This window comes from Pseudonaja textilis, chromosome 2 (assembly GCF_049901715.1).
Source record: "Pseudonaja textilis isolate UNSWEBS1 chromosome 2, rPseTex1.2, whole genome shotgun sequence".
NCBI lineage: Eukaryota > Metazoa > Chordata > Lepidosauria > Squamata > Elapidae > Pseudonaja > Pseudonaja textilis.
In genome coordinates, this window is record NC_141991.1 from 225,442,729 (window position 1) to 225,465,844 (window position 23,116).

The 23,116-nt window shown below is 37.5% G+C and overlaps 1 protein-coding gene across 4 annotated transcripts in view; it reads left to right on the plus strand.

Moving 5' to 3' along the window:
• The window catches only part of SV2C (synaptic vesicle glycoprotein 2C), a 69,089-nt gene that overhangs the window by 1,065 nt on the left and 44,908 nt on the right, over positions 1-23,116 (plus strand). For 2 of the 4 annotated variants that reach the window (XM_026717880.2, XM_087927185.1), the window contains exons 1-2: positions 18,081-18,174; positions 20,045-20,682. In XM_026717880.2, coding sequence (XP_026573665.1) covers positions 20,148-20,682 — 535 coding nt within the window. In that variant the 5' untranslated portion in view covers positions 18,081-18,174; positions 20,045-20,147. Of the gene's footprint in view, positions 1-18,080; positions 18,175-20,044; positions 20,683-23,116 lie in introns of those variants that run through there. The other 2 variants (XM_087927183.1, XM_087927186.1) reach the window with 1 other exon arrangement.

Below are 23,116 nucleotides of genomic sequence, written 5' to 3' on the forward strand. Positions count from 1 at the left end.
CTCGAGGCTTTTTGCAAAGGGCTTGAACGCACGCGCGCGCCCTTGCTTCTCTCTCTCTCTCTCTCTCTCTCTCGGTAGGATGAATCTGCAAGATTCTTCCTCTCTCTCGGAAGCTTGCAAAGTTGTTAGCTTGCACTTCGTCTTGCAATCGGACCGTGGGGACGTGGTACATTTATTCTTTTAGTCTCCGAATACTTTTTGACGCACAGCTGAGCGGCTGCTTAGTCGTGCGCGGCTGCCTCCTGCGCCTTTCCCCCAAACCCTCCCTCCTTTTCGTTACTTGGCGTGGGGAGGTGCAGCGGCAATAAAAGGAGAGATCTCGAGAAAGGTTGGCGTGGATTTGCGGGGTGGTGGTGGTGGTGGAAGGGAGTTATCCAAGAGAGAGACCGGTTATACTCAGGGGGAGCAGACGGGTGGAACTCACAGGCACGTGTAACGCCGCGTAGCCGCTACGGGGGAAATCCTGCTCCTTACCCCACCGTGCGCCCGGGGAGCGCGAAATTAATCCCTGCAAGCTGACGGGGAGTGGGGATGGGTGGGCTCACTCGGGGTTGCCACTTTGACGTCTAAGCGAAAAACGGGCGGGGAAGGGAGGATCGACGAGCAGGACGGGAGTTCCCACGCAGCTAGAACAGCTGAGATACTTGGCTTTAAGTTTCGGCGATGGGTAGGACCCAGTGTACTTTTTTTCCGCATAGGATTTTATGGTGATGCTACCTCGGAATTCCAAGCTCAAAATTCCCCGTTGGATTCCCCCCCTCTTCTAGGGAGATTCCACCTTTTTTGTGCCCCCCCTCCCCCAAGAAATGAATGGTGTTTCTAGAAAGGACAGAACATTAAGAGGAATCTCCATCAAGCGTGCGATGCCTACCTTTTCTTGCCTGAATAGCACTGCAGTGCAGGGAGCTGACATGATTCAGTATGTCCTTGTTTAGAGAAAGGCTGCCACAACATCACAGCCCATATTTGGGGTGTTGTTCACCGGAAAGGAATCGACATGCTTTTCTTTTTTCTTTTTAATAAGCTGATATTTTAACCTAAATTAAAAATAATAGTCAACATACACTAGAAAAAGTATGTTACCTTCCCCAGAATCATTGGGGGGAAAAAGAATGACTATTTAGTGATATATCCTAACATCTGCCTGCATAAAAAGCAGATCAGCATTTGTGTGTTTCATGAAAAACAGTATTTAACTTGGAAAGGAATTGCTAAACATTTAAATTATGTGTGACCATAAGAATATTACAATAAAAAGAAAACTAAGCAGCAAAAAGATTGCAAGTTTACTTCATTGGTAAATGTCCCGGGTGCAGACAAATTATGTGGAAAAGGGAAGCAAAAAATTAAATGCTGCAGTTTAAGTCTTTCCATCTTTATTAATTTAGGCTATACCCAAACTTACTGAGCAGAAAGCTGCATTTAATTTTGTAGTATTCCTGAATGAGTATTTATATAATTTCTGCTAATAGAGTTGATGTTGAATATCAGGAGCTATGTACAGGAGAACATATTCCACAGCATCAGCTTTATATTAATTTTTTTTTGCAAAAAAAAGCTTTCCTAGATTTTCATTAAACACTTTGGTTTTTTATATTGCAAAATTTCTTTTTTTACAAGAAATTTATATGAATGTGTGATTTCCCCATTAATTTGGACACATGAAAGAATAAAAGCATTCAGAAAGACATTAGCTGCATTTTGGTGTATATTGCATACCTAACAAACTGTGTTGGGTCTATTGGGTCTATTGTTAAATGTATCCTATTTTTCCATATAAATGCGGGGATTATAATAGGATATTTAAGAATAAAGAACTGAAGCTGATGTTTAAAAGACAGAATGGGAAATTATTTTTGTAAGCAAAGCCTGGTGCACATAAGAAGGTAGTCAAGCTAAAAGCGCAGGGGAACATGATAAATTGACATAATGAAGGATAAAATAATGCTGTTGTATAATTTTAAGGCTGGGTGAAAAATTAAAATTATATTAAAACTGTTTCAGTGTTACCTTTTTATTTTATACAAATCTTAATTGAAAAAAATTGGGCTGATTTTATTAAAACTGACTTCCAAATAAATCCTGCAAGATTTTTCTAACCTTGTACCTAGGTTGATCCTAACCTTGTGAATCTTAATGGAAAACCCCATTCAATATAATTAAGTTTGCTGTCAATGATTATATATAGCAGAAGATCTAAATAAACCTATTTATCAAAGTCTGAATGTTGGTGCTTATTTAATCAACATTTATTAGATGAAATGAATTTGCAAATAGGAAGGAGAGTTTTCAGCTACGCAGGCTTTGTTATAGCACTGATAGCACTTAATAGCAAAGAATAAATTAGTTGGTAACTAATTTAATTGAGCTTTGCTAAATAACAGTATGTAGCTTTAAAAGGCTAAGTAAAAAGGTTTACAAATGAAGTGTATTAGATGTATTAAATTCTTATTCTCAAGGATATTTCAGCTTATAGTATTTTCTTCTAACATAAAAATACATTAAAATATGTTTTAGGATGCAAGATTAAATATGGGAGCAAACTTTAATGTACTAAATAAAATGTGTATCAGTAAAAAATATTTTTTGCAATTGCTGCATGTAAATTTTAATTATGCATTGCAACTCAGCACTTATAAATACTAGACAACTAAATGTGTATTTTATGAAGGATATCAATTAAGTAGTCTTATTTTATAAAAGTACAGTATGCTTTTTGAATGGACCATTAAAAACTGTTTACTAGAGTTTTTTGATCAGTAAATTAGATAAGTAAATTAGTAAGAGATTATTAAAAATCTCTCTTTTTAACTCCATTATGACTATTGGTTTTAACAAAAAGGCATTTTCCAGAATATCTTATGATATTTTTTAGAAAGAAAGATTGTCTGCAAATTATTTGTAGGATATTCTGTACTCTGGAGAAAGCTGATATTTGAAAGGTAGGAAAACTATTAGCTTGGATAAAGTGGCTGTATTTAAATTCTGTATAATCTGTGCTTGATATTTTAAACTGGGAAGAATATAAATCTAATATATGTTAACTATGCAAACAGTAAACCTGGTATTCAAGTCAGAATCAGGAATTCTGGTGTGAAATTCCACTCACCCATTCTAAGGTCGCACAGAAAAAATACGACAAAAGAAAACACCCATGTTGGTCTGTGAAGTTCTTTTTCATTTCTGAAGTAGAAAGCAGATGAATAAAAGGCTTGTCTCGTTCTCTTGCAACATGTGTAGAAATATTTAGAATACAGTTTTAGATGAGTATTCCAAGTAGGTAAATAAAACAAATCCAAATAGAAGTATCAAAGAAAATCAGCTGAAGTAACATCTACCAAATCACTAATTAGAGGGCCTTTTAGCCTACATCTCTAAGGGTGGATCTTCCAAATAAAATTAATTTGTCTTTACATTTTATATGGAAATAACAAATACTTGCACTAGGGGAATAATTGCCAGTTTTCTAACCTTTGGAAGGGAGGGGTGCAGTGGGGTCTGTTTGGGGAATGGGATAATGTTGTCTTTCAGAGAAAAGTTTTTCCATTGCAATACAAAGTGGAAAACAATGAGGTATCTGGAAAAGCTCTAATACATTTATTGTTAAAATGTACATTGATTTGAGAGTGTTGTCAATTGAAGAAATTCAGATTTCAAATAATAATAAATAATCCTTGATTTATCTGAATACTGTGGACAAAACTTGCTCATGCACTATATGTTTTTATGTATGCATTTTAATGCTGACATTTTTCTTGTTTCATTAATCCATTCAATTGATCTTTTATAGTATTATTACTAACACTGAATTTGAATTTTAGGAATAAGAAAATACTCTCCTCCCCCTTTATTACCAACACTTCAAACACAGATTTAAGTGATGCATTAATATCCATAATAAATGGCACAAACTAATAAAATAGCAATGTCTTCTGATCTTACAGAAAAAAAGTAATCTTGCAGTTCCTAGTTTGATGGAATTTCCTGGGTATAATTGAACAGGCTAAACTAGAAAAGACTAATTTCAAGAAGGAAGAGAAATTACTCTTCAGAAAAAACCAGCAGAAATCACTATTGATTAAATACAAATAAAATGTTTAGGAAATCAAGGCTAAATATGTAAAATATGATTGCCTGAAGGTATAAAATATCACTTGATAATTAAACTTACTACATTACCAAATTGATTAGTCCCCTGCTTCAAGTGCTAATTAACCTTAACCTCATATCCTTGCAGCATTAGGTAATTCATTGATTGGGCTTATATATCACACTAAACCATAGTTTGTTTAACCAGAATTATAGAATAAATTAGATGGCTGACTTTGAGAATGGTTAAAGTAATAAAAAATGATTTATAAACCATAGTATCTGAGTTCATACAACTTACTAAGGCAAAATCAATTAAGTCACAATGACATTAGAGTTTTGTGTGAATCAAAATATCAGTTCAGAGTAGAGGGAAGTGATACTCTTCAGAACAGGAGTGTCATACTGGCAGCCCACATCTGGCCACGCCCACCCCAACTCCGCAAATGGGGAAGAGGTGTTGAAACGTCATGTGATGGCAACGTGACGTGGCAAGTTTGACACCCGTACTTTAGAACAAGAAAGAAACTTAACACTATAGCTATTGCAAATGCATCTTTGGATTAATGACTACACCAGCAACAAAATAAGGCATTGCAAGCTTATTTTATACATTTTATTTGGTTTTGCTGAGTCCTTGGCATTTTTCTCCTTTGTTGTTAAGATGTCCATTAACTGTTGGGGGATTGGTTAAGACACAAGCAAAGATCAACCAATCAGCCAACTTGGAAATCAATGTGAAAACTCAGGGGCTTGAAATAGGATTAACAAAAAGCAGAGAACAAAACTTGGAATGGGACAGATAGGCTTGAAAGAACAGCGAGAAAGTACCAAGAAAAGAAAACATGGAGTAGGGAAAGAAAACAGGAAAAAGGATGGCTAGAAAGATTGCTGGCAGGGAGAAAGAGCCAAAACAGCAAGCAGAAATTAGGAGCAAAGTTGTGCTACGGTGCAAAGCCTCTGTTATTTTCTTGGGCTGGTTTATGGTTCTAAGTGGTCCACAGCTCTCCTAAGAATGGTTAAATATAGGAAAAATCTGTAACCCCCATCCTCCTTCAATACAGAAGTGCTCTTCATAATCTCTTAGTTGACTGATAAAAATAGTTGATTCATCTGGTAGATGAGAAATATTTAGGAGTAATTGTTGAGGCCCAGGTCCCATGCAAATAGCAAATGGGTTGAAGGAATTAGCGAGCAGGGCCACATAGACTGGAAACCCGAAGTAATTAGAATAAAGTGGCAAGTTTGGTCTTCGGGTTACTAAATTAATACCTGTGATTTAAAATCAGACTGTGTTCTGTCAGAAGACAACTTTGAGTAATGTCTGATCTAAGCACCTACTATAATTGACATAACACATGCAGAATCATTTAGTTCCACTGACTTTCCAGAGTGGTAGATTTGAGAAGAATTTCTGATGAAATTTTATGGAAAATCACACTGTTGGAATTGGGTTTTAAATAGAGCTATGTTTGATGAAAGTCATTGGGGTTCACATCCAAATGATGTTGAAATGAAAAGAAATTTTGAGATTTCCTTTGACTTCTTATTTATTTCAGCATCACTGTTTAAAGTTGTTTTCTTTACTTAAGCTAAATATAGTGTATCTCAATTCAGATATAATGAGAAAATAGAATTAAAAATAAAAACAAAATGTATTCACATATTTAAATAATAATTCGGTATTAAATCTAAACAAGGCTATTGTTTAACCAATCTGAATTATATGCAGTACTCTGCAAAAGTCTTAGGCTACCATTAGATTTTTTGTTGTGTATGATGACCATATATAATTATGTCTCAGTCTCCTTATTAGAATACAACCAGAAAATACAAGAAATTTGTATGTAGCATTTAAAAAGAGGAAAAAATAGTTTTCATAGGCGACCTCATCATACACTTGAGCAACAGCAGACACACAGCTCCCATAAACCTCAATGGAATGGAACCCTAAGTACAATCATTGCTAACACCTGTATGTGTTCTTCTATGAGATGGCAAAATAACTGCTGTGTAGAAAGGTCTGTTGCACCAGGTTTGTGTAAGACATGCTTGACCATTTATTCCAATGTAATTCATTGGAAGCTTGCTAATAAAAAATTTCTGATGAGAAGTTCCTCAGAATTTTTTATTTGAGAGACTGGAGGAAGGCCAGAAAGGACCTGGCTCAGCATCTGGCAGCTTCGTCAGGATTCCAGGTTGACCCTTCTACTGCCAGATGAAACTTGATCAAGAAGGTCTTTGTGGAAGGGTCGCAGCCAAGAAACCACTTTTGTAGCAGAGGTATAGAGTGAAAAGGCTAAGATATTGACTAAGGATCAGTAGAAAAAGGATATTATGAAGTGATAGATCCTAATTTGAAATTTTTGGGTGAAATTGTTGATGGACGAATGAGAGCTTGTGGCCTTCAGTGAAGTATGGGGAAAATGGGCTGCATTTCTGTCTGATGATGGCGATATTGCCCATATTAATGGGATGCTGAAAAGTGCAGACAGGTTTTAATCCATCTTTCCATTTGTTCTGGAAGGCACCTGATTGGGATTGGGTTTATTTTTCAACATGATAACGATCCCAAGCATACTGCTACTGCAGTGAAATCATATTTAGTGAGGAAAACAGCTGATAAATCACTGAAAGTCATGGACTGGCCTCCAGAGTCCAGACCTGAATATTACAGTGGCAGTATGGGATCACCTGGACAGAGAAAGAAATAGAAGACAACCTACATCTAAACTCTGGGAAGTGCTGAAAGAAGCCTGCTATAATATACTGGAAGATTACCTCAGAAACTTCAGGACAGTCTCCCCCAAAGAGTTCAAAGTGTTCTTAGGTCACACTAAATACTGACTTTTGCCTGAAGAAACTACTTTGTTCTGAAAATTGTGTTTGTTTAAATTTTGTGTACATGTTTCCTGTGTTTTCTCTTTGAATCTTAATACAGAGATTGAAAAATAATTCTAGATGTTAATTAAAACTTTACTAAAACAACAAAATGGGTGGGGGCCTATGACTTTTGCACAGTAGGGTACTAGATGGCATTTTTGTTTTTCCCCCAACAAATTATGCTAAAAGCAACTCACAATTTTTATATAAATAGCAATAATATGAATGTGGCCAAAAGTTTTGGCATGTCTCCACTTTTTCTCCAAGAATCCCAATTTGCCATGAAATAAGTTGAAACTGTCACAAGGCCAAGGGCAGACACCTGGCTTTTGATGTATGACTTAACATATTCTTATAAATAGCAAAACAAATGAAATTGATATGGAAATAACTTGGTACTCTTAGAATAAAATAGGTTGTTGGATTTCAGTGATCTCTTAAGCAGACTATTTAATTAGTATTACAAATAGATTCAATTTCATTATCACTCAAAACTATTTGAATGGAGAAAAATACTCAGGGTTTTTGGATCCTACAGCACAGTCAACATGGACATGAAAAGGAAAAGCAAAGAATTATATGAGGATAAAAGAATGTTCCTGTGAGCACAGTTGCCATTATGAAAATTTTTTAAGATCCCTGGACATGGCTGCAAAATGAAAACTCACTCTTTACTTTATTATCATTGCACCTCATACAACTAAATCAAACACCATCTTCAGTGCACATCATGACCATGACCATGAAAATAAACACAAACACACATCCTGTGGTTTCTTCCCCAAACCTTTAACCTTAGACTGTCTACTATTGACCTCACCCCTTTCCTCAGAGGTCTGTAGGGGGTGTGTATAAGCGCACCAAGGTGCCTACCATCCCTGCCCTATTGTTTCTTTTATTTTTTTTTTTTATTTATATGTATCCATGTATTCATAACAATGTTTTTACTTATACCTATTATCTTGTAAGCAATTGACAAACAAAATAAATCCTTCACCCTTCACACATTGAACTGGAAACCCCCGACACCACACCAACACTGCACTATACAGCAGAATTCAAAAGAGCTACTGCACTGGTATATAAGCTGTTTTTCACCCTATTTGTCCTTGTTTTTAGTATTCTGTACTGTCTGCCAGATGGTAATAGTACAAAAAAAGGGTTACCAGGATGAGATGGATCTTTGAGAATGTTTTGAACTTTCTTAGGGCAGCAGGAGCTATAAAGCTCTTCCAAAGAGAGGAGAGGGCAACCAATGATCTTCTCGACAATGACATTAACTCTCTGGAGTGCTTTCCTATCTGCCACTGTGCAATTGGCAAACCATACGGAGGTGCAGTATGTTAAAATGCTCTCTATGGTGCGGCTACGTGGACCTCCCCATCTCTGTTTATCAGACATTACCATCTGGACTCCTATGCCTCGAGGAGTACGGCTTTTGGCAGATGGATGCTTCAGTGAGTAGTTCCAACTTCGGAGAGACTTGCCGGACAAGGACCCTCCCGTGGACATGCGGGCTTTGATATGTCCCATCCTGGGCTCTCACAGCAGCATTTAGGAGAATGGGCGTTGGTAAATTTACCTGAGAACGCCCTTTCTTTAGATGCTGCTAGAGAGCCCAGCCCCTCCCTTATTTCATCCGGACCATGGTAAGATGTGTTAATGTTAATGATTCTGTTTGGCTTTCAGAGATACTTCCTACAGTCTGTCAAGTACCTTTGCCAAAGCTGGGGGGAAACTCCCACAGGCAGTCCTTTTTATACAAGACAGACCCAGCTTGATGATGTCATCAGAAGGAGTCTAACCCATCCTGGGCTCTCTAGTAGCATCTATAGAAAGGGTGTTCTCAGGTAAATTTACCAACGCCCAATCTATTTTTTCTGTATGCAAACTGCTGTTTATCAAATGTATGCGGAAGACCAGAAATGATGTGCCAGTAGACCAATTTCTCAAAGCACTTCATGATGATAAGAGTCAGTGCCACTGGTCTGAATCATTGAGGTTATTGATAGGGAACTTCTTTGGCAGCGGAACAATGGTGGAAGCCTTCAAACAAGATGGAATAATGGATTGGGATAAAGACCAATTGAAGATCCAGCCAACTGATTAGCAGTCTTTAAGCACTCAGCCAGAGATACTGTTAGGACCGGCAGCCTTTCTAGGGTTCACAGCCCTCAGAATGCTCACCTCCTGTTCCTCCACAATGAAGTTGGGGCTACAATTGGCTGGTAGTTGTTGGCTCCAGATTGAATAGAAGGATAGTTTGAATGGTGGAGGAAAAAAAACTAAGGAAAAATTAAAAACATCCCAATTGATTTCCAAGCTCAAAATACAATACCTATTAAGTTGCACTACCTTTTTCTGTCTGACTGAAAGTGGTATCTTTGATAGAAGACCCCTTCCGACACACACAAAAAGCCAGATTTGAGTTTCTTAAAAATGCATGTTTGCAAGCCAGTCTTTCTGGGGGAATGTTCTCTGAGCAGATTAAATAACATTTAGAGCTTTTTTCACAGCAGCTCTATGTTCAGAGAAAAATGAAAAAAACACACACCATGTTTTTTTTTGTTTTTGCCTCTGAGTCTGTGTGAAGGTCATGATGAAATCAGATTGCCAAGGCTTTTGGAGTGAAGCCTAATACCCAGTCTCAGTTGCAGGTGATGATCCCGAACAGAGGTCTCCAAATGTAGCAACTTTAAGACTTGTGGACTTTAACTCCCGGAATTCTGGGAGTTGAAATCCACAAGTCTTAAAAGTTGCCAAATTTGGAGGCCTCTGATCCAGAACATACATCTAAGTAAGAGAACTCAAGAATGGTTGAAAGCTAACATTAGACTGTTCTGGTTTGCTATGAGTCCAGATCTGAATCCAATATATAAACTATCTATGAACTGAAACTCACAATTGAGAAAAAGGAACCCATCAACCTAACACAATTGGAGCAATCTGTTCGAGAAGAGTGGGACAAATTCCATTTGAGAAGTCTAGAAGTTACATTCAGAGCTACAGAAAGTGCCTGATTAAAGTTGGCCTCAGAAGAATGAGCTACAAAATATTAGGTTAGAGGAACAATAATTATCTCCATATCATTTTTATTTGTTTTATTATATAGAATAATATCTTGATACACTAAAAGCAATGTATTTGCGCTATGCTTTATAGAATAAAGAATGGTGAATGCCATTTTCTTGTGCCAGTTTCAATTTATTTTACAGCAAATTAGGATTCTTTGGGGGAAAGGGAAATGAAGGAGTACCAATATTTTAACTGCAATTATAAAATGATTCAAACACATAATAACTAGTCTCAGACTACATAATAACCAGAAGTGGTATTCAGTAGGTTCTGATTAGTTCTGGAGAACCGGTAGCAGAAATTTTGAATAGTTCAGAGAACCAGCAAATACCACCTCTGAATGGAGATTTTATAGTATCCTTCCCCTGCCACGCTCACCAAGCCATGCCCACAGAACCGGTAGTAAAAAAATTGGAATCCCACCACTGATAATAACTAGTTTCAGAATAAAACGAATGATGTTTACATTCTTTTTGGCTGATGTTTTGAACAGTATATTTAAAAATATTCTTGTATTACCTGTTTTTAAGTGATTGTGTCACAGTTCCAAACCAAGCCAGCAAAAGAAGAGGCCATACTGTGAGCAGAATGGGTTTCTTTACTGGAGTCTCAGCTTGGCATGCAGTGAATACAAGTAAAAGGGTTTCTAGCCAGCATTACTGGTTTCTGCTAGCCAGCTGGCTATACAGACTAAGCATGCTCCTCCCTCCTGTTCTTGGTTGCTCCAGCAAGTACTCTTGTTCCCTGGCCAGCTCTAGTAAGTACTTTTTTTGGCCCGGCTGCAGCAAGCACTCTCTGAGCCCAGTTTCTCTCTGGCTGGCTCCAGCAAGTACTTTTCAGGCTTGGATGACTTCTGAACTGACAGCAGCTGGCTTGCCTTCCTAACTCCTCTCCCAGCGTGAGTGCCATCACCTGACACCCATCTGTGGCCCCTGCACATGTGTGGCAAGTTTGAAATAGGCAAGTTGTGACCACTTTGAATGGTGCACTGTCTTGGATGTTGACAGATTGGATATTTTTAATGTGTATCTACTAAATTTATATTAAATAATAAAAAGCAAACTTCATTCAGTTTGTAATAATTTATAACTAAAAAACAATAGCAGAGAATAGGAATACACCACAGATAGGAACAAACTTCTCTGTTTTAAAAATACTGTATTTTTTATTTAAACATTCCTGACATTTTTGTCACAAATGTTTATATACTGTTAACAGACATGCACAACTTGAATCATTAACACAGATAGACTTTGGCAACTTGAAGATGTAAGGACTTCAATTCCCAGAATTCTCCCATCAGCCGGGGAGAATATGCTAAGAGTGTTTTTTTGTGTATGTTGTGATGTTGCATGCATGTCCCAAAGGGATCTATGACAATTTGCCATGGCCACCTTGCAACAGTTGATTTGTCAACAGACTAACTAGCTGCGGGAAAATTTGCCATGACCAATTCAGGCTAGGAGAACTCACCACAGGACAAGAGTTACACTAAATTGAAAAAATAGTGGAATAGAATGATCAAGAAAGAATGTCAAAGGAGAGATAAAATGAAAAGTGAATGACAAAAATTAAAATATTTTAAAAATATTTTTAAATAATTGAATTGTCCTTTAACAAATTGTCCTGTTACGAGTTGCACATGTTGAATTATCGCAGAGCTGTGGCCAGTTGGCTGTGGCGAGTTGTTCCATTCCAGTCCCAAAGAGGAGCAGCGTTCTCACTTTTATTTTTCAGAAACAATGTATATATGCCATGTAAAAACGTATATGCCATAAAAAAGTAAACAGAAAGTAAGTTGTTAAGAAGTCTTAATTCAATAAAATTTAGCAAGAATTGCTTTTATTGTGCCTTTTTTTCCAAGTCATAAAATAGATGTTCCAACTAGGATTCTGTGTTGATTTTTTGCAAGAGAGTTATCTTTAATTAGTGCCAATTCTTTATATAGATAAAGTAAACCTATCTGGAAAGTAAATGATTTTGATCAGTGTCATAGCAATCAGTTTATCAAATTTGACTTCTGTTTTCTGTGGCAATTTTATTCATTTCAGATTTTAATAGTTATATCCTTAGGAATTTGAAGAATAATGTTATCATTTCCAAACAAATTAATTATATGGAATAAATATTTTTATTACTCTTAATACTCTGTGATAATCAATAATGAGGTTAAATAAAATAAGAAAAAAAGCTGACACTTTGGTTTAGTACCCCTGTTTATTTCAAAGACCTTTAAGTCCGCTTCATTGATTCTGATTATAGCTTGTATGGTGAATATAATGGGTTGATTATAGCAATACCATTAAATACTAATCCCATTTCCAGTAACAGATCCTTAAGAAATTTGCATTTCAATCTATCAAATGCTTTGAAGACACCTAAAGGTAGAAAAACAAGTAGAATTATAATACACTTAAGAATAATGTATTGTGTGAAGCATTCTCTAAACAGATACTGATAAAATTAAGGACATTTTTGCTCCTGTTTACCAAATGCAAAAATGGATATCCATGAGGGCAAAACTTTTCTAAAGAATTTCTTCATGGTGAGATTTTGATTTACAGTCGTTTTTAATTTTCTAATGTTATATATTAAATAGAATGACTAATTGGAAAGCATCTTTTAGCCTATTTTCCTTTGTCATAGGCAATATCTGAGTAAAACAGACTTCTTCAGCCTGACAATCTCCACGAGATTGGACAACCCCATCTCACTCAGTCTACCTTTTAGGAGAATGGTTGCTTTAGTTCAGCACATCAGGCTGGTGTCAGAGTGAAAAAGTCTGGGGTTAAAAAATATTCCTGAGTTTGAAATCAATGTTCTTATGTTGCATCTTGTAGTTAATACCTAAAAACTGAAAAAAGGATCCACAACTAGCTAATATTTTCATAAAGAAATTCATAATTCTATTATTAATCAAATACACTTTAGATTAAAAGAATGCAATAGCAGCAACAATGAATGATGAATTGTTCTGAGAGCTTCCTGGATTGTAGAGGCTTTGGCTTCTGTGAGCTTGTATAAATTAGGTGTTGATAACAATACAGTGTACCTTATCTGTGACATACAGGGAACAATATTGATGAGGAAATGCTTCTATGATTTGCAGATAACCATGATGTCTACAGTTGTACCAAAGAAGGCTTTTTTTAAATGGTGAATGTGAATTATATCCACACATACTTTTTTTTTTTTACATCCAAGGGGCTGCTTAGAAGCGGAAGTGATTTAATTCAAGAACAGTACCTGTAACTAGTTATTATAAAAATGTCAAAGAGGAGAAATTAAAACTTGTAAGAAATTGCTAATTTTTCTTGTCAGGAAGACATATTCTTAAAAGAATGCCCTGAGAAATGAAGCACTTTGCTTACAATAGAATCACCTAATAAAGTTGCAGCTATTCAGCAATATGTGCTTTTTATTCATGGGAAGCCACAGAGATTGTGTCAAAAGGATTCCCTATATAAAATAAAATTCAAAAGATAACTATACATTTGAATTTTGTAAATATATTTCTTGAGCCTTTTTAAAAAAAAGAAATGATGCCCATTGAATTGAATATCTTGGTCATCTGCTTTTGGCTGACTACAACTTCAGGTCCTTTTCACTTAAGCGTTTCTTTCAAATGTATTTTATTTCTCTCTCTCTCTTTTAAATTTTCTTAAATCCCATTGCTGAGGGAATGAATTCATCTGATATTGTATTTAGAATATCAATTCTAGAATGGACTACATTTTAATTTCCCGTTTTGTCAGTGTAGAGAGTTGCTATCAAGCAACTGATAAACTGTCATATATAAGGCAAAAAGAGTAGGAATAGGAATTCTGGGGATGATAGTTTTAGCAAGCAAATATTAAAATTAAAAAAGCCTTTTGTACTGTGTTAAAGCTTGATTAATTCTTGTAAATTACCTTTATCATTATTGTTGAGGATGGATTACTTAATTAAAATTTGTATGCTAATTCCATCAAGCTTTTGATTTTTGGCTTTTTCATCTAGAAAAGCAACTTAGCTGTTGACCCAAGCTTTGTTAGCAAACACCCTCCAGATGTCTGGAAATGAAACTCCTATCTTATCTAATGGGAGTCCAGTATATACAGTGATCTATGTATCTGGAGGTAATAATGCCCTGAAACATCTCAGGGTCTTCTGATTTCCTCGGTAACAACTACTTCTCTTCCCTCTGGTTCTTTTTAATTAAATAACATGAAGCAAATAGGCTGCATGTCTTAGCAGGCAACAGCATCATCACTGCACTTTAATTATCCAAGATATAATTATTTGGGAAAAATGGGCAGTATGATGAGATTGAAAGGAGGAATGTTGTAAAGCTGAAGAAATTATAGTGGTCAAAGGATGAGAAAATGTTGAACTATTAGATTAGAAATAATGTCAGTCATACGATGACCCATTTACCAATTGGCATGACTTAAGATGACTATAATTCTAGGCTCTATTATGGTCATAAGTCAAGAACTGCCTGTGCACAAAGCAAGGCTTGGGTAACTTAATAAAATACAGCTAGCTGTTTAAGTTGTTAAACTATTTAGTTGGTGACTAATGGAATATGCACACTATATATTCAGTTCAATATATTATTTAACATATTTTGTTTGGTGTCTTTGTATTATTAACGGTTACTGAAAAAATGTTAATCTATTATCCTTGTTTTAGTCATTTCATCCTTACTATAGATTTTAATAAGAATGATGAAAGATGGCCATTCCCCAATGCATTTAGAAATATTTTCTGCATAGTATAGGGGGAAAAAAGAATTTGCATATTCTCTAACACAAGAATATTTTTTCTTGATAATGTCAGAGGATATACTGTACTCTATACGTGGCTGAAGGAAGGATGTGGTGGCTCAGTGGCTAAGACACCGAGCTTGTCAATCAGAAAGGTCGGCAGTTCGGTGGTTCAAATCCCTAGCACCACATAACGGAGTGAGCTCTTGTTACTTGCCCTAGCTTCTGCCAACCTAGCAGTTCGAAAGCATGTAAAAATGCAAATAGAAAAATAGGGACCACTTTGGTGGGAAGGTAACAGCGTTCCGTGCGCCCTCCTAGCTCCTATGTGCAAGGGGAACCTTTACCTTTACTATTATTACCTTTATTGTAAGAGTACAACATGTGTACAATGAGATTGACTGAGCCTCCTTTCATACCTGGCTGAAGCAATATATATATTGTACAGTTACATAGGAAGCTCCACTGAATCAGTGACTGGAAAGAAGCTTTGTGGGCACAATCTCATCCAGGACCACGGAAACATAATGTCACTTTCTGTTTCTTTAGGGAGTCACTGAAACATACTCTCTCGGAATTCCAGAAATTAGCCAAGCATGAGGAGAGTTGTTTACCAAAACCTTGATATGCAATTTGAAAGGGATCTAGCCACAGAAAAGGACAGATGTTAACATACAGGTAGTTTGACTTACAACATTTCATTTAGTGACTGTTCAAAGTTACAGTGGCAGACTGTTTTTGACACTTATGACCGTTGCAGTATCCCCATGGTTACACCATCAAAATTCACCAATATAGCCCTTTAATTTGATACCAGGGCACCTCAGAAGCGATGTCCTTTGCCTGGTTCACACTCTGCTCGCTACTTCTCTCTCCAGCACAAAACTTAGTTTCCTGGAATGTTCTTTGTTGTGGCCATTTTAAGACCACTGCTACAACTTGCCTTTGGGAGGGATTTTCCTGTCAGGGAGGGGAGTTGCAGCTCCCCTTGACCCTCCAGGAGATTTCCCCCTTCTTCACCACCCCACCAGGATGGCTCCAGTCCCAATTGGGACCCTCCAGCAAGTGAGCTCAGGTGAAACCATGCACGATCGTGGATTCCGCACCAACACCGACGAACAAACCGGAAGTCCTTCTGACAAGCAATGTCAATGGAGAATTCGGATTATTAAACAAATGCAATGATTCACTTAACAACTGTGGCAAGAAAGGTCATAAAATGGGGCAAACTCATTTAATAAATGTCTCACTTAGCAACATAAATTTTGGGCTCAATTGTGGTCGTAACCCAGGAACTACCTGTACTCCATATTCAGATCATACTTCATCTCCTCCAAAGCAAAATATGTGCTTGCCTATATGAGTGGGAGTTGAAATTTTCTGAGAGAAACCTATGGACACTTTGAAGACTGTGAACTCCAAGGCCTGTCTGGATTGCTCTCCCAGATCATGCAGATTCCAATTCTTTGCCCAACTCCATTCCAGTTCTCCTATCCAAACAGTCTTAGGTCCAGATCATTGTATCAACTTTTTATTTTATTTTCTTTCTTTCTACTTCCCATTCATTATTTCTTTGGTTTTGACTATGTCTCATACTTTCAAATGCCTCAAACTTAACTTTTCCTGAAACAAAAGTCTGTTCTGTTCCTCCTTTTATCTTCCATTTCTGTTGTCTTGCAAAAGTCACCTTGAAGAAATAACCTTAACTCTGAAGTGAATTCTGTTGAAGAAAACCTTTTATTAGATTTTAAACTATATATATTTGAAGGACTACATGTACATTTATTTAGAGTCTAACACTCATTCTAAACGTAGCAGGTTTTTGAAGGCCTTGTTAAGCAGGCTAAGTGTAATGTAAAGATGATTCAATCAGAAAGAAAACTGCCAATAATCATTAATTTTGATACAATCAGAGTAAATCATATTAAACCAGTGGTGGGATTCAATTTTACTACCGGTTCTGTGGGCATGGCTTGGTGGGCACGTGGCAGGGGAAGGATACTGTAAAATCTCCAGTCAGAGGTGGTATTTACTGGTTCTCTGAACTACTCAAAATTTCTGCTACCGGTTCTCCAGAACTGGTCAGTATCTGCTGACCACCTCTACATTAAACCATCAGTTTGAAAATAGCATTGTACCCAAATTATGTTACTATATGTTTACCAGTCTCTTACATAACCTTTTTGTTTAGTAGTGAAGCCATTCTTTAGCTACATTCTTTTAGCAAAGAAAAGGAGTTTGTCGGTTTCAAGTGCAACACTCACTTCTGAACTACTAATGCATTCCCTGTTGTGCTTACTCTATTCACATTATCATTTGTTCTAAGGAACATATTTCCATGTCATTCAATTCCTTTGTACCCACTGAAATAATCACTAGAAACATGGGCAGACAAATCAGAGGGAGGTTTGTCTGGAAATCACGTTTTAAAATTTTAAGGATTTGTGGCATTATTCCAAAGATCTTTAATGAAAAAAATTATTGTTATCCCTTCTTCAAATAAACTGAAAAGAGAGGTGTTGAGATGTATAACATACCTATTTCCACATGCAATCAATCTATTCTTATAAATACTCCATACCATTATCCAAGAGAAAAAAGCCCCTTTTAAATTACCATGGAAATTTACAAGGGATGTCACTTCTGTGAGAAGTAAAAAAAGAAGAAATAATTATTCCTGTAAAAGAAAATGTAAAAGGATCAACATATTTCTCTTCTATATGTTCCTCTTCTATATAACCTTAAAAACCCCAGTGAAACATTAACACAGACAGAAATATTGACGAGATGAAATCCATTCAGCATAAGCTTAAGCAGAAGTCTTATTTGAGGATAGTTGTTATGATGACCCAGAAAAGATACTAGTTATTGTAAACATGGCAGGATGTAGCAGCTATTAAGCAAATGTTAAGTAAATGATTGTTAAGCATGTTACCTTGGAGTTAGACTGTGAACCCAGGCATCCTAAAAAGCATTTGACAATCTTCCAATGCTCTTTTTAACCAATGGGGCAGTGATGAAAGTGGGACTCTGTACAATCGTTTGTCTCATTGCCCTTGTGCCTCTACCCAGAAAAGGACAAGATGCCAGCTTTTGCAAAAGGCGATAAGGCTCTGGAAATTGTTCAAGATGTCTCCTGTTGATTCAAAACTGAGAATTTGTAATCTCATAATGGTGCCTAAACAGGGACTTGAAGACTGCCCTCTGGAGAGGAGGGAGCTGCCTTTAACCCAGAGGCGTGCCATGCTGAGTTCAGCGTCTGGGACAGGAGGCCCCTTCTTCTCCAGTGGTGGATTGCTCTTCACCAAAGTGAACTGACGGGGAGATCTGAACAACCAGGGAGGTGTCGCTTGAGCAGGAAAGTCCAGCGCTGGCGCAGGTGAGTAGGTACTGGGTACTGAGTAGTAAGATTGAAAAGAGGAGGAAAAGGCCAGAGAGTTATAAACAAAATGTCTATAGATATGTACCTTATGCTTCTGGTAGAAAAACAACCCTAGTTCAAATGCTGGTCACCTGACGTATCTAGAAACCTTTACTATCTGCTAAAAACAGGTGTTCCAGATCAAATGTTCACAGGTGCCACTTGGGACAGCTTTTTTTATCTTAGCCTCTGTTCATATTAAGGGTTTGTATGATGTGGAGTATGGTTAAACTAAATTATGGAGATTTTTGTAATTGCAAAAACAGACACTTGATTGCACAGAATAAAATTGAATAATCTTAATGAATGAAAATAAATGGACTCAGACACAGTGAAGGAATAACCATCCCCCAGTAATAATTACACATTTTGCAAAGATACAGTTCTCTTCTTTCTTTTACTGTCTTTGTGTTTTCTCATTAGCTTTCAGTTCTGAATGTATGAAATCACATTGCCTTTACAGAGGTGATAAAATATAACCCTTGAGGCTTCAGGGGCTAGCTTTCTAGTATCATTTTCATGAGATGATTTGGAACAATGTCAGGCAGATTTTAAATCAAAGATGCTCCATTCATGAGTGTGCTGCAGTGAATATGTGAGCACTTAATCATTGGGAAATGGCACTGTGTAGTGACAATTCCATCCCTTTTCCTTTTAGCAGAATTGCTAAATCATTTTGATAATAGCATTTAGGACTAAAGTGAGAGTCCTTGGAGAGGAGTTTGGCTTTTTGTCTAATTGGATTGCCTTCATTCTTTTGGTCTTCAAATGTCATTAATCTCTTCTAGACAAAATAACTAAGCGTGTAATGATTATTAAGGATAATGCAACCTGAAATCTCTGTGTGACTTGATTTTATGGTGCAAAAAATCAAATACATACTAGATTTCATTTCGGTATATTTGACATCTAATTTTAGGCTGATGGGCATATATTTTTAGTGTAAGATGAATGGAAAAGGGCTTGATGTTCTTGATGTGCTGTGCAGTAAATGTAAAGAACTGAACAGATGCGAAATTTATGGGTTCTGTATGCAAAATGGCAGAGTTACATATAGCTTTGCCTTTGCATGATTGGATGATTAGTTTTCAACAATGGAAATATGCTGGAGGAAAGCACGTTGCAGGCTTGGAACAGAAACTCCCTCCCTTGGCAACTCCCTCTAAACTATGCTGAAATTTGATCATCTTCTGAACTGAACTTTTAGTGCAGAAAGTTATTCAGTGCTTTTGAGAGAAAAAAAATATTTTTCTCTTTTATACAATACTTGATACTTTTATCTATGGCAGGGGTGTCAAACTCAATTTCATTGAGGGCCACATCAGGCTTGTGTTTGACCTCGAGTGGGTGTGGGTGGGTGTGGTCAGGGTAAGCGTGGCTAGCTTAATGTCACTCATGTTGGGGGGTGCATCTGTGTGGCCCAAGCACTCTGCCAGCAAAAACAGGTTCATGGGCTCTGTTTTTGGCCGGGACAGCCTCCTGTACCCCTCTACTAGCAAAATTGGAGCTTGGTGGTGGCAATACACGGCCCTCCTGGGCTCGTTTTTGCTTGCAAGGGACATTGTGGGCCAGTTCTTCACTGTTTCCAGGGCAGCCCCATGGGACAGATGTAAGCACCCCATATTTGACAACCCTGATCTATGTCATCTGATGTCTGTGTTGTGTGCAGGAGCATTTCTGTATTGCACCAGCCACATGTAAATTATTATATTTTAACCTGTGGGAAATGCGTAGATAGTTACGTTTCTTAAGCAGGAATCATATTAAATCATTTGTGTGGTTCTCTTAAGAATAAACAACTGTTAATTTACTTTCTTCTTCTTTTTAGGTTTTGTTTTGACACTGAATGTGGTTTGGAGTTGCCCGCTGCTGTTATCCAGCACATGTACCTTTTTGGACAGAACTATAGTGAATACACCAATCAGTAGACAATGGAGAGGGTTGCAAAAGGGGCTCAAGACATTGCCAAGACGGCCAAAAAACAGGCAGTAAAGAAAGCAGGAGATAGAGCTCAAGATGGCTACACTGAAAGATCTTACAATAGATTCCAGGCTGAAGAAGAAAATGGTTATTATAACCATGAAGGAGAAGGAAATGAAGACGAAGGATCAAGTGAAGCAACTGAAGGACATGACGAAGATGATGAGATTTATGAAGGAGAGTATCAAGGAATCCCAAGTACAGCACAGAACAAAGATGGAACTGCAGCTTTAGGACAGCAAATCACAGGTGTTTACAAAGATCGAAGTGAATTGGAGACAGAGCGAAAAGCTGATGAAGAAGAGCTAGCACAGCAATATGAATTAATCATTCAAGAATGTGGGCATGGACGTTTTCAGTGGGCCCTCTTTTTTGTCCTTGGAATGGCACTAATGGCAGACGGAGTAGAGGTTTTTGTGGTTGGATTTGTATTGCCCAGTGCTGAGACAGATTTGTGCATCCCCAACTCTGGATCTGGATGGCTTGGTGAGTGTTATTTCTAGTCTGTCACACTAAATCATAATATATTAGACCAATGCTATCTAGATTTTGGTAGGACAAAAAAAGTTGTGTTTTTCTTTTCGTCTGCATTAAAATAAGCAAAAAAACAAGTTGTTCCTAATTGTCCAGTTGCTTAAAATTGAAATCTAAGATGTAAAAGTCTTGAATAAATGTACTGCCAGGCTATATAGCATAAAAACAAGTATATACTGTAAGATATTGTAATGAGAAATTAGAAAATGTCTTATTCTGCAGTATATTGTGAAGGGTAAATCAGGCAAAGTTCAAAGGCAACGGTACTAAATTGTTCTGTTACAACAACAATCAAAAGAATCAACTCTTCTTTCCACCCAGAAGTGAAAAACTACACAACCTATTATGCTGCATGAAGGAAGAGATTTAGGAGGTATCCTTTTATTCTGTCATAGGATTAGCTTCTTAACACACTGAAGTAGTGGGATTTCTTCATTAGTATCTTTTCTAATTCTTGCAATAGTAAATAAACATGGAGGGTATCTGCAGTCAGGCATTTTATTTGGAAAAATGCCCACCTGTACCTCCCCATGGGTCAGGGATAAACTGGAATACAAGCATCATCATATGGGAGCACTCTCCCTTATTTGCCCTATGGAGAGAAAAAAAATCACATTTTGTGCCTGCTGTTTTGTGAGGAAGCAAGCTGCTTATGAAAATATCCTTATCATGCTCTCAAAACTCCGAATGTGGCCACTGTCCCTCAACTTACCTTTCTTATTGTCCTTTCTGGATATTATAAAAATCTATCCAGAATTTATCAGCATTTTACATGTGACAAAGCAAAGAAATATTGGAGTAGTGTTCACATCTTAATACAGAAGATTCTTAGAGTGAATATAAAGATAAAATCAGACTTTTCTTTTAGGCTTAATGGATAACGAATTTGGGGAAAAAAAGGAACTTGGATGTTATATATATTGATGGCAGCAAGATTACTTTATGCACAGCCAATCAGAACACGGCCAACCCCCCAACCAATCACAACACAGCCAAACCCCCTACCAATGAGAACACCCACCCACCCAATCAGAACACAGCCAAGCCCCCACCCAATCAAGTCACACCCCCACTAGCAGTTAAAAGGAAGAAGCAACTGCAAGCTCACATCACTATGAGAAGCACAGAGCCAAAGACAGAAGCCTGAAGATGATGAATGAGACTTCATCGAAACGTTGCCTAGATACTTCGAATCTTACGCGGGAGAAAACCCGAACAACCAAAGATCCACGTATATGTATATGTATACATATATAAATAAATAAAAAGTTGAGCTTTTATATTACTACTTATTCTACTGCACCAAAAGGAGTAAGACATCAGTGCTTTTCTTTTTTCTCATCTATGCTGCGACGAGAGTCAGGAATAGGATATGACTCCTCCCTCTGACATCATAGAGCTGAGTCTGCCACTATAAAAAGCCTGCCCTTAGCTGGCTCATCATCTTTGACTCAGTTTCTTGTCTTGGAGTCTTGTCTCTGGAAGGGGTATTAATGAGATAAAAAGATATTTTAGCAAAAGCGATTTCTATTCCAAGGTTTTTTAGCCTTCTTACTGCTCCTGGGGCTCTGATTCGAGCTATAACACCAGGAGAGCAGGAATCAGCTCTCCTGCAGCGCCAAGGCTTCGGCGCTGCCTCGCTGTGGGACTGGGGGCTCAGGGAGCATTCTGCTGAGCCTCCCACACAATCCCAAAGATTGTGGAGACTTGTTGGTCTGCTGCTAATTTAGCCGTTTCACAGCTGACTCTGGAGCTCAATTCTGCTGCTTCACAGTTGTTCCTGGCTATTGCTGATCATTGGTAAGCACCTAAGGAGCAAAGGAGATAGTGAGGCCATCCCAGGGCTACCACACATGGTGAATGGCCATTTTGAAAATCGGGTGGCCATTTTGTCTCTCAAAAGAAGACATTAATTGAGGCTTCTGGTTTGAGCTTCTTCAGTGACAGACCGAAATCTTTCGATCTGTGCTCACTGCTGGAGCGCCCCGAGCCGGCTGGTTTCGGGGCTAAGCCACCCCGTAGACGTGGTAAAGAGGGGGGAGACTGCCAGCAGGGTCGAGGAGAGCCACATCTCTCCTCCCCAGCTGGTCATTACTCCCTTTCCCGAAGGCAGTTGCAGCAGTGGTCAGAAATGGCCACCTCAAAGAAGAACTTGACCAGAAAAGAATGTGCAGGAGGAAGATAAGAAGAGAAAGTTTTGGCTGACTGTGTCGAACTGGAAAAGTAACAATATAAGGTACCCTGGAATTTGAATTATAAAGAACAACATTGTTCCCAAAGAAGACTTTGAAGCTGCGAATAAGAGAGGGAAGTAAAAGGATTTGGGTTTTTTTCTTTTCTTCCCCATATTGACAATTAAGAGATTTAAGCAAGAAACCGGCAAAAA